Consider the following 12899-nt stretch of genomic DNA (forward strand, 5'->3'; position numbering starts at 1 on the left):
TAAGGGGAAGTCGTGTCTGAAGAATTTACTGGAGTTCTATGAGGATGTGTCTAGGGCGGTGGATAGAGGAGAGCCGGTGGATGTGGTCTTCCTTGATTTTCAGAAGACGTTTGACAAGGTACCTCACAAGAGGTTATTGCAGAAGGTCAGGGGACATGGAGTTGGGGGTAAGGTGTTAGCGTGGATAGAGGACTGGTTGTCAAATAGGAGGCAGAGAGTGGGGGTCAATGGGTGCTATTCGGATTGGCGGTTGGTGACTAGTGGAGTGCCCCAGGGGTCGGTGCTGGGGCCTCAGCTATTTACCATTTATACAGATGACCTGGAGGAGGGAACCGAGTGTATGGTGTCAAAATTTGCTGATGACACCAAGATTGGTGGAACGGCAAATTGTGCGGAGGGTGTGGAGAGTCTGCAGAAGGATCTAGATAGGCTGGGCGAATGGGCCAGGAATTGGCAAATGGAATTTAATGTTGGGAAGTGTGAGGTGGTCCACTTTGGTAGGAATAATGGTAGGAAGGACTATTACTCACGTGGAGAAAAACTGCAGCAGGCGACGGTGCAGAGGGACCTCGGGGTCCTTATGCATGAGTCGCAAAAACCCAGCTTGCAGGTGCAGCAGGTGGTCAGGAAGGCGAATGGGATGCTGGCCTTCATAGCGAGGGGGATTGAATATAAAAGTAGGGAGGTCTTGCTGCAGCTGTATAGGGCATTGGTGAGGCCGCAGCTGGAGTACTGTGTGCAGTTTTGGTCGCCGCACTTACGCAAGGATATTTTGGCCTTGGAGGGAGTGCAGAGGAGGTTTACTAGGCTGATACCGGAGTTGAGGGGGTTGAGCTATGAGGAGAGGCTGAATAAATTAGGCTTGTACTCGTTAGAGTTTAGAAGAATGAGGGGAGATCTCATTGAGACGTATAAGATGATGAATGGGATGGATAGGATAGAGGTGGAGAGACTCTTCCCGCTCAGAAAGGACAGTAGGACTAGGGGGCACAGCCTCAAGATAAAGGGGGGCGGTTTAGAACGGAGTTGAGGAAGAACTTCTTCACTCAAAGGGTGGTGAATCTCTGGAATTCTCTGCCCGTTGAAGTGGTGGAGGCTACCTCGCTAAATATTTTTAAGACGCGGGTTGATGGGTTTTTGATAAGAGAGGGGATTAAGGGTTATGGGGAGAGGGCGGGAATGTGGAACTGAGCCACGACAGATCAGCCATGATCTTATTGAATGGCGGGGCAGGCTCGAAGGGCCAGATGGCCTACTCCTGCTCCTATTTCTTATGTTCTATAATCATCCTCAACACCAGTGCCCCACAAAGTTGTGTTCTCAGCCCTCTATTATACTCTTTATACATCTATGACTGTGTTGCCAAATTCCCCTCCAGCTCAATTTTCAAGTTTGCTGACAACACCACGGTAGTGGGTTGGACCTCAAACAATGACAAGACAGAGTACAGGTATGGGATAGAGGATCTGGTGATCTAGTGCAGCAACTATAATCTCTCCCTCAATTTCAACAAAACGAAGGAGATTGTCATCGGCTTCAGGGAGCATATATGATAACATGCACTTGTCTTCATCAATGAGGACAAAGTAGAAAGAGTCAAGAGTTTCAAGTTTTTAGGTGTCCAGATCACCAACAACCTGCCCTGGTCTCCCATGCCTACACTATAGTTAAGAAAGCCCACAACGCCTCTACTGTCTCAGAGGACTAAGGAAATTCGGCATGTCAGTTACGACTCTCACCAATATTTACGGATGCACCATAGAAAGCATTCTTTCCGGTTGTAACAGCTTGGTATGACTCCTGCTCTGCCCAAGACTGCAAGAAACTACAAAAGGTCGTGAATGTAGCCCAATCCATCACACAAACCAGTCTCCCATCCATTGACACTGTCTACACTTCCCGCTGCCTTGGCAAAGCAGCCAACATAATTAAGGACCCCATGCACCCTGGACATTCTCTCTTCTGTCTTCTTCCATCAGGAAAAAGATACAAAAGTCTGGGGTCACGTACTAACATACTCAAGAACAGCTTCTTCCCTGCTGCTGCCAAACTTTTAAATGGACTTACCTTGCATTAATTTGATCTTTCTCTACACCCTAGCTATGATTGTAACACTACATTCTGCACTCTCTTGTTTCCTTCTCTATGAACGATAAGCTCTGTCTATATAGCACGCAAGAAACAATACTTTTCACTGGATGCTAATACATGTGACAATAATAAATCAATTCAAATCAAATCAAGTGGAGTATAGGTGCCTAGCAGGTGATGGGCTCAGGATAAGAGTGGTTGAGTTGAGGAAGACTTCCTACACAGTCTGGTGAAGACTGGTGGGCTGGAGAGAGTGATGTGAGTATGCTGGACCAATATTTAAATATGGTGCCACCAACACACTCGATGTCAGACTAATCAGCTGCTAGCCTGCAGGTGGCTCAGAGGGGTACTCACCTGTGTATACTTAATAAGGTTCCAAGTGCAGAATTTGGCATGGGATCCCACCATTCTGGCCACTGGGAAAGGTACTGCTGAAACTGCACCATCACACCAAGTCTCAAAATGGGAGATTTCCATCCACCGGATTGTTGTAAAAACCCATCTCATTAACTAATGTGCTTTACAGAAGGATAGTTCCATCTCTTATTTTGCCTGGTTTGTTTTTGACTCCAGGTTCATTGTAAGCTAGGTTGACTCATAATTGCCCTTTACACGAGCCTAGTAGACCACTAAACTGTCAAAAAGACAATTCACCATCACCTTCTCAAGGGAATCAGATATAGGCAATAAATGCTAACTAAATCAGTGATGCCCACGACCTGTGAATGAGTTAAAAAAGAAATACTTAATGGATTCCAATGATTCATGACATCTTGAAATTTCTACAACAGAACAATTCAAAATTGAATACTGTAACATTAATATCACAAAGGTTGAAATTGCTCTATACACTCTTTTTAGCGCACTGATTAATACTTTCACATCAAATTATTGTATTTGTTCTGTAAGAACACTGTTAACCAATATGTTATAAATGGATTTTTGACTTCATCAAAAATAGCACGTACAAGAGTTTGATTTGATTTATTGTTGTCACATTTATTAGTATACAGTGAAAAGTATTGCTTCTTGCACACTATACCAACAAAGCACATCTACACAGAGAAGGTAAGGAGAGGGTGCAGAATGTAGTGTTACAGTCACAGCTAGGGTGTAGAGAAAGATCAATTTACTATGAAGTAGGTCCACTCAAAAGTCTGATGGCAGCAGGAAAGAAACTTTTCTTGAGTCAGTTGGTACATAACTTTTGTATCTCTTTCCCGACAGAAGAAGATGGAAGGGAGTAAGTCTGGGGTGCATGGGGTAACTAATTTTGCTGTCTGCTTTTCCAAGGCAGCAGAAAGTGTAAACAGAGTCAATGGATGGGAGGCTGGTTTGAGTGATGGACTGGGCTTCATTCATTTGTGGTTTTTTGTAGCCTTGGACAGAGCAGGAACTGTAGCATGCTGTGGTACAACCAGAGAGGATGCTTTCTATCGTGCCTAACTGTAGTGGATCCCAGCTATCTGGGAGGCTGGAATTGATTTGTGCCTTGTCTAACCTTTCAGAGCACTTCATAATGATGAATGTCAGAGCCACTTGGGTGATAGTCGTTAAAGCACGCCACCTGGTTTCTCTTGGGTACAAGGATGATGGTCATCTTGGCGCAGAAACGGACCTTGGATGTTGTAAAGAGAGGTTAAAGATGTCAGTGAATACCCCTGCTAGCTGGTCCGTGCAGGATCCGAGTGCTTGTCCAGGTACCTCATCTGGATCAGTCGCTTTGATTTTCGAGAAGGCTGATCTGATGTCTGCAATGGTGATCTTGGATATTGGTTTGCCTGAGGCTTCCAGGGTGGAAGGCATGCTCCTGCTGACCTCTTGCTCAAAAAGAGCATAGAATGCATTGAGCTCATCGGGGAGCGGTGCATTGGTGTCGGCCATTCTACATATCTTCATCTTGTAGCCTGTTACATCTTGCAGACTTTACCATAGTTGGTGGGAGTCTGTGTGGATAGCCTGGGACTCTAGCTTGGTCCAATGCTGTCTTTTGGCATCTACGATGGATCTCCGTAGGTTGTATCCGCAATTCTTTTTCAGGGTCATCTGACTTTGATGCAAACGCTGCACTAAAAATAACATATAGGCTGGAATCTTACCACAGTTCACGCCAACAGGATTTTCCCATCCCGCCGCATGAATTGAGATTTGGTTGGCTGCCAAATTCTCAGATCTCGCTGCAGCGGGAGTGTGGCCTGAATGGTAAGATCGCACCCCTGTGGAAATCTTTTATCTCCCTTGTTCAATTGCTTTCAGAGTTGAATAATAATCACAGATTATTTGCTTTGAAATATGCATGCCATACTTAGTCACCTCCCTCACAAGATTAATAACTTGAGGAATTGTTATAAAATGAAAAATTGTTACAGGTTTGCCCCAAGGTAATTTTATCTGGATAACACTAAAATGTAAACCAACACCAAGTGTTCAATTCATAAGAGCAAAAGTCCTATCATCACTTCATTATTTTGAAGCTTTCAATTATTTATTTTCATCACTAAGAAAACAGCAGAATGCATGCCATAATACCATTCCTATGTCTACCCAAAGCCTGCCTCACCACATTACCCTAGCTGGAATCATAAAACTATGTAGAGGTTTACAATGTAGCAGGAGGCTGTTTCACCTAATTTCTCTGTGCCAGCTGAGCAAAAGCTCCACGTATACTGTTTCAAATTCTCCGACCTTACTGGCCGTTCATGCCTTGCTGGATCTGTGGTGAGGATGGAGAATTTGGTGCCCAGCCAAATCTCTGTTCACTGCAGCAGGACCAGAAAATCTCTTTGGTGTGATAAGATTCCACCCATAATGTTATGATCCCAGCTAATATAACTACTGAACAAATCAGAACCTAGGGTGGAACCTAGTCTGATAAATCTTAACTTTTATATTTTGTTTCGAAACATGGAGGGTGGCTGCAAAGTGAAGTCTGCTGATGTACTTTTAACAAAGGAACTAACATTTATTAAACAAGAAAAAATAAACTACATTATACTACTCCTTCACCTCAACTATACCTTTAGAGATAGGTACAGATTTGTAAGGATAACACAAGTTGTAAAGTCTATCTTATATCTAATGTTCACAGTAAATACAATCCATGTAAATCAGTAGGCAATCTGTGGTGAAACACAAGAATTTCTGAAACCAAGTGACAGATACCACACAAAGCAACTTCTGTAGATTTATCAACAAATCACCTCGAAACACATAGAGAGTCAATTGATCTCGCAGAAATTCTGCCTTGGGTTTCGGACCTCCACTTCTGGAGAACTCGCCTTGGAATTTCCTTCCAAGTGATGCTTTCACTTGGACAACTTCAACCAGGATCTACTTCCAGGGTTTTAACCTTTCCTTTTGAGGTTTCTCTCCTCTGCATCATCATGTGCATCCAGGCTGCACCTTCAATATTCAGCTGTACTAACAGAACACCACTGCTTCACAGGTAAAGAGTCACCTTACCTTTGGCTGTATCCTTGGATTTCTTCTGTGTCCACTTTCTACTAACTGAACTAAAACTGCTTTCTATTTCAGTATCTGTGTGGGTTCTCTGTTGTTAGACAACAGCCCAGTTTTGCAACTTTGTTTTAACTTCCCTGAACCACTAGTCCTCTTGAAGACAGCTCTCCAATTCAAGGATCATAAAACCTTATTAAAATGCAAATACACAAACAAACCCACAGGCAACTCTTTTAAGTGAAATCAAAACTCAGGTTCTCCCTTTCTCAACACAACAATACAGAAATATCAATTAAACTTAAAACTATAGCTTATTTCCAATATCCACAAATGTTGTTGTTCGTCCATCATCGTCAATGAGGACCTCAACACCATTAGTCATTTTGAGGCTGGATGTGGTGTGTCCGAAGATGACTGATCAGGCCAATTTGGGCACAGAACGTCCTGGCATATATTGGGCAGACGTGTGTAGGCACTGTAGTCATTGTGCTGGTGGCTCTGGACTTGAGTAGCTCACGCTTAACTTATGCTTCAGCAATGCACCTTGCTTTGTAAGCTTAACAGCCCTTGTGGATGAGGCAGTGCCAGGTAGGACGGTTTTGTACCAGCATTTCCAGGTGGTTGTGTCTATGTCAAGCGACTTCGGGGAGGCCTAAGTATTGTAATGTTTCTTCTGCCCTCCACGCAAGCATCTTCCAGCTGAGAGTTCCCCAAAAAGAAACTGCTTGGGTATGTGCTCGTCTGACATACGAATGACATGAACTGCCCACCGGATCTGTGCTCTCATCAGCAGTGTGTGGACTGATGGTAGACTTGCTCTAGAGAGAGCTTCAGTGTCTGGTACTTTGTCTTGCCATCTAATACGTAATATTCTGCGAAGAGAAGTCATGTGGAAATGATTGAGCTTTCTTGCATGCCTTTGATACGCAGTCCACGTTTCACAGGCATACAAGAGGGTAGTGAGTACCACGGCACTGTAGACCTTCAATTTTGTTGCTGGGCTCATTCCTCAACGTTCCATACAGTGGAGTGCAGTCTACCGAAAGCAGAACTTGCCTTTGCTATTCTGCTTTCGGTATACAAAAACAGCCTCAATGCCTTAACAATGGGGCAGAACCTTCTGTTCCCAGCAGTGGCAAGGATTGTGGCAAGCAGAGGCAACAACTTTGGTGTTCTGGAAAAAGTCAGTTTTTCGCAAGTGGAATATTAGCTTGAAATTTTGTTATCTTGACTTTAATTCCAGGTTAGAGGCTAGTTTCCGACTGATCACTGTCAAGGACCATATCTGCATTCATTTGCATTTCATGAATGCTCATTGATAGACTAACTCATGGGAATTACACTTTCTTTGCTAATTGAATTCCCCACCAGCAACAGGTCTGTTTCCCAGCTGTATATATATATGATGTGCATCTGGTGAACTTCAACATAATTCAAAATTGTTGATGAACTGATGTTCTTCCTCTTTTTGGGGTATAACTCCACGGAAGTGCCATTACAAACACTGTGCCAAAGCTGTGCAAGGAAGGCAGGTGAAGACTGGAGGCTGGAGGGGTTGTGGAGGAGGGTGGGAAGGGGTGGGGTGGTGTTGGGGAAAAGGATAGGGTGGAAGATGGAGTGAAGACTGGCCGTGGAAGTAGGCTTACAGGGATCGAGCAGAGTGTCTGGCGATGTGGGGGGGCCATTTGCCGTCGTCTGCAACCACAGGCATGGTTGAAGATAGGGAGGGAGGTAGAATGACTCGAAAGGGCATGGCTGGTGGAGGGCAGTCAATCTGCAACACCAAACATCCATCTGCCTGGGTGAATGGTCATGACTGACAAGGAATTATACACTTAGTCTTTTATGTTTCCACAGGCAATGGTCCCTCTCTTGAATCTGGAGGGGAGTGGAGATAAGTGGAAAAGTGTCCATGTTAGGCTTCCGGCATGCAACTCTCATCAGCCTTGTCAAAGAGCAAATGTCTCCATATGGATTCATCTATGAATGGGAGAAATAACCATCTCTGATCTTCCATGCCATTCTTTATTTGGAAGGGTTGGGGTGGGGATGCCATGTCTAGATGGAAGCCAGGTGAAGAACTTGGCACTTGCTGCTGAGATAAAGTGAAACCTGTAAAGGATTTGCTCACTTAATTTATCATTTTAATTCGTTCACTCATACATTGAGGCATTGATGATGCAGCTGCAAGCAAACCTGTCTTAGTTAATGGCTCTCATCCAGATGGAAAGGAAGACCCTTACTGTTGACACATTACCTAGAGGAGCAAGAGCCTGACAGTAAGAAGAAGCAGGGCCTGTATGAGGACGAGAGGCAGACAAATATGGAACACTGCAATAGCAAGCATTGGTCCCACCTTGGGGTGTACTGCCAGTGGTGCTCTAGATCTAGAGGTGACGAAAGGTGATAGACGTACACTAGTATATCCCAGGACGTGGATGCTCACACCTGAAAGCTTCTCCATTATGAATCACAGCAGCAAGGACTCTGGAAATGCAGTACTTCAAATGATGCATAATTAATGAGCTGATAAGTAGAAGATCGTGCGTGTTCACCTGTCCCACTGTCCAGTGAGAATCAGACTAACTTTCCTGCCTGTCACTGGACCTAGCCTCCGGAATGGAAATTCCAACCATAGTCTCAAATCAAGCAATTCTGGGTTACATTAATATATTGTTTTCAGTCTTTTAATGCTTTCTAAACAAAAATGAACCAGCAATTATATATATAAATGGACTTAACCAATGAACAGTAATGCAATTTGCATCAAACAGAAATTGAATAAAATAGCATTAAGTTTTCATATGGAAAAATTATAGGGCATAATTTTCTGAAAAATAATTCTAACTGCTGAATGAACAAGAAAACGGGAGAGTTGTAGACTCATTTTTTGGGTGAGTTATAAAAAAGCAATCTTGTGGCACTTGGCCAAAAAAAGTGCCTAATGCATTTGTCACCAGTAGGGGAATCTTGCAGGAAAAGCCACCTGCTGAGCTCAAGGGGTGCCATTGTACAGGCACCCCAATCTCTTATTGTACAAGGAGGTCTCCTGTCACCGCTCCCACCCCTTCCAAATTCCCTCTCTCCCCCATCCACAGACATTGCTCCCCCTACGAGCTGGTAAGATTGTGGCCATAATCTTACAGCATATTGTTCAGGATATTTTTACACTGAATCACAGAAGAGGCCCTTCAGCCCACTGAGTCTGCACCGACACATGAAATGCCCTGACCTGCCCACCTAATCCCAATTGCCAGGACTTGGCCCATAGCCTTCAATGATCTGAGCTTTTTCTTTATAAAAATTGTTTTGCAAGAAAGTTTGTTGTTTTTATTTTAGTATGAAACACTTTTTGGGAGCCATCCTCACACACAAATTTTTTTGTTACATAAAGAAAAAACTACTTACCTTCACAAAGCTTCTGTTTCATTATTTCTCTAATTCTGGAGATACCAGTGTAGTCCTCTACGTGGAACACATATGTAGATGACGGCTTATTAGCAATTGCCCGAAGTTCTGCATCTTCTACTTCCTGACCAACTCCAATTGCAAACAGTATAATTCTCTTACTCCTTGCTTCCTCTGCTGAGTGTTTCACATCATCCTGGGACTTTCCATCCGTAAGTACAATTGCTACTTTTGTCACAGCAGTTGCAGCCCTGGTTGAGGTAGCAAACACATTGTTAACTCCAAATGTTATAGCTTTTCCTGTTCTAGTGTTTCCACCCCTATATAATATAGCTTCCATTGCTTTCATCAGGTCTTCATTAGACCTATATTTGTCCAAAGGAATTTCCAGTTGAGGATCATCACTGTATTGTATGACACCCACTTTTGTAAACGTTGTTCCTATTTCAAAACTGCTGGATATGTTGACAATCCAGTTTTTGACTATTTCAAAATCTTTTGGTCCAACACTAAATGAGCCATCCAAAATGAAAACCAAGTCATTTGGAGCAGTTCTGCAGCCTAGAAGGAAAAAAAGAAAAATGGTATTACTACAAAGGAATAATGTACATATTATCCAGTAGGTTGGTAACAATATTATTTTTGTGCTAAAATTTATGTACATTTAAATATTTGAGTAAGACACATGTAACATTGCATCGAACTGTTTGGTGTTCCCATCTGTATTTTTTCACTAATAATGCTCTGGGGACCTGGGTCTGAATCCCACCATAGCAAATTGTGGAATTTGAATTCAATTTAAAAAATCTGGAATTAAGAATCTACTGATGACGATGAAACCATTGTCGACAACCATCTGGTTCTTTAGGGAAGGAAATTTTTTTTACATGTGACTCCAGAGCTTCAGCAACGTGGTTGACTCTCAACTGCCCTTGGGCATCTAGGGATGGACATAAATGCTGGCCAGCCAGCAATGCCCATGTCCCACAAATGAATAAAAAAAGGTTATTAAAGTCACAAAAAAAGTATTTAAAGGCCATGGAATGGTAGGAATTTTTAATTCGTGAGCCACAGGTTTCTTCAGTTGTATTTTGAAGAAAATAACATGCATGTGCTTCTCGCAAAGCAACATCTATTTCAATAATACCAAATATGGAAGTCCATAGATATAAGTCCAGTTTACAAAGAAAACTGTTTCAAAACTGTTCAAAAATGCTTGATATAAGGTGCATATTTCATAACCTTTAAGATGGATCTTTGATAACCTTTGCAAAGTTCTTCACATAGGCTCCAAATTCCATTTATGTATGAGAAACCCACATCTATTTTATCTTCCTGCCTGATTTAACCAAACAACACTCCCATAAGGGTGACATGGTGGCACTGTGGTTAGTGCTGTTGCCTCATAGTGCCAAAAACTTAGATTTGATTCTGTCCTTGAGTGACTGTCTGTGTGGAGTTTGAATGTTCTCCTTGTGTCTGCGTGTGTTTCCTCCAGGTGCTCTAATTTCCTCCCACAGTCCAATGATATGCAGTTTAGGTGAATTGGCCATGCTAAATTGCCCCTTAGTGTCCAAAGATGTGTAGGTTAGCTGGACTAACCATGGTAAATGTGTGGAGCTACGGGGATAGGACAGTGATTGGGGGGAATGCATGGGCCCGGGTAAGATGGACTTTCAGAAAGTCAGGGCAGACTTGATGGGCCAAATGGCCTCCTTCTGCACTTGCAGGATTCTATGGTTCACTGGATCGGATGTCAGATAAGTAACACTTATGCCAAATTCAAAACTTTTCCTGTGAAACTATGATTATTGAGAAGTGATTGATATGGCCAACAAAAACTCTGATCTCCTGTTTCTTTGTATGCTTTATAAGCACATACTTCAAAATTGTACACTCCTTGTCCAGAATTTTCTCTTCATGTGTGCAGCAAACTAGGCATCATAGTCCAATTTTATCCAATTAGTATGTCTGACTTTGAACTTGATCACAAAGATGAAAAGGCACTTTTGTAATTCAGCATTATACTAATGCTAAATAATCATTCTTAATGTACCAAGTTGTAAATATAACAAAATAACTTTGCCGAAAATAAATAGCAGATCTGTCACCATCTGAAAAGACGACAGGATACTGTTTCAAGACTGAGCCATTTGCTGTGATTGTGAATTCACAATCTACCTCTTTTTAAATAGCAATGTTTTCAGCTAACAAATAAAGATCTATCAAGTATGCACTTTATAGATAAAGTGCTCATCCAAAAAAATCCACAAAGTTTATAGAGAGGTTGATCCTTGCTTCTGTAATCGTCACATAAGCTATTCAGCAAGAAAATTTTAATTTCTTGATATTAGGGACATAGATTACAAGAGCAAGGAGATTATGCTGAACATATACAAGACACTAGTTTGACCTCAGCTGGTGTATTACACAGTTCTTGGAACCACACTTGGAAGGATGTTCTTGGAAAGGTGTGAGCGCATTGGAGGGAGTGCAGAAGAGGTTTACAAGAATGGTTCCAGGGATGAGAAATTTCAGTTATGAGGTTAAATTGGAGAATTTGGGTCTGTTCTCCTTGAAATCATGAGGGTAGGCCGGTTAGTTTAACGTCTGTTGTAGGTAAAATGTTAGAATCCGTCATCAAGGAGGAAATAGCGAGGCATCTTGAGGGGAATTGCTTATTAGAGCAGACGCAGCACGGTTTCGTTAAGGGGAAGTCGTGTCTGACAAATTTATTGGATTTCTATGAGGATGTGTCTAGGGCGGTGGATAGAGGAGAGCTGGTGGATGTGGTCTTTCTTGATTTTCAGAAGGCGTTTGACAAGGTACCTCACAAGAGGTTATTGCAGAAGGTCGAGGGACATGGAGTTGGGGGTAGGGTGTTAGCGTGGATAGAGGATTGGTTGTCAAATAGGAGGCAGAGAGTGGGGGTCAATGGGTGCTATTCAGATTGGTGGTTGGTGACTAGTGGAGTGCCCCAGGGGTCGGTGCTGGGGCCTCAGCTATTTACCATTTATATAGATGACCTGGAGGAGGGAACCGAGTGTATGGTGTCGAAATTTGCTGATGACACCAAGATTGGTGGAACGGCAAATTGCGCGGAGGGTGTGGAGAGTCTGCAGAAGGATCTAGATAGGCTGGGCGAATGGGCCAGGAACTGGCAAATGGAATTTAATGTTGGCAAGTGCGAGGTGGTCCACTTTGGTAGGAATAATGGTAGGAAGGACTATTACTTACGTGGAGAAAAACTGCAGCAGGCGACGGTGCAGAGGGACCTCGGGGTCCTTATGCATGAGTCTCAAAAACCCAGCCTGCAGGTGCAGCAGGTGGTCAGGAAGGCTAATGGGATGCTGACCTTCATAGCGAGGGGGATTGAATATAAAAGTAGGGAGGTCTTGCTGCAGCTGGAGTACTGTGTGCAGTTTTGGTCGCCGCACTTACGCAAGGATATTTTGGCCTTGGAGGGAGTGCAGAGGAGGTTTACTAGGCTGATACCGGAGTTGAGGGGGTTGAGCTATGAGGAGAGGCTGAATAAACTAAGCTTGTACTCGTTAGAGTTTAGAAGAATGAGGGGAGATCTCATTGAGACGTATAAGATGATGAATGGGATGGATAGGATAGAGGTGGAGAGACTCTTTCCGCTCAGAAAGGATAATAGGACTAGGGGGCACAGCCTCAAGATAAAGGGGGGGCGGTTTAGGACGGAGTTGAGGAGGAACTTCTTCACTCAAAGGGTGGTGAATCTCTGGAATTCTCTGCCCATTGAAGTGGTGGAGGCTACCTCGCTAAATATTTTTAAGAAGCGGGTTGGTGGGTTTTTGATAAGCGAGGGGATTAAGGGTTATGGGGAGAGGGCGGGAATGTGGAACTGAGCCACGACAGATCAGCCATGATCTTATTGAATGGCGGGGCAGGCTCGAAGGGCTAGATGGCCTACT

General features: G+C 43.2%; 1 protein-coding gene across 1 annotated transcript in view; it reads right to left on the minus strand.

The window, feature by feature from the left end:
- Positions 1–12899, minus strand: part of LOC145345346 (uncharacterized) — a 197781-nt gene that overhangs the window by 183890 nt on the left and 992 nt on the right. The window contains exon 2 of the mRNA XM_080193161.1: positions 8962–9522. Coding sequence (XP_080049287.1) covers positions 8962–9522 — 561 coding nt within the window. The remainder of the gene's footprint in view (positions 1–8961; positions 9523–12899) is intronic.

This window comes from Carcharhinus amblyrhynchos, chromosome 7 (assembly GCF_965287045.1).
Source record: "Carcharhinus amblyrhynchos chromosome 7, sCarAmb.v2.hapA, whole genome shotgun sequence".
Lineage (NCBI taxonomy): Eukaryota > Metazoa > Chordata > Chondrichthyes > Carcharhiniformes > Carcharhinidae > Carcharhinus > Carcharhinus amblyrhynchos.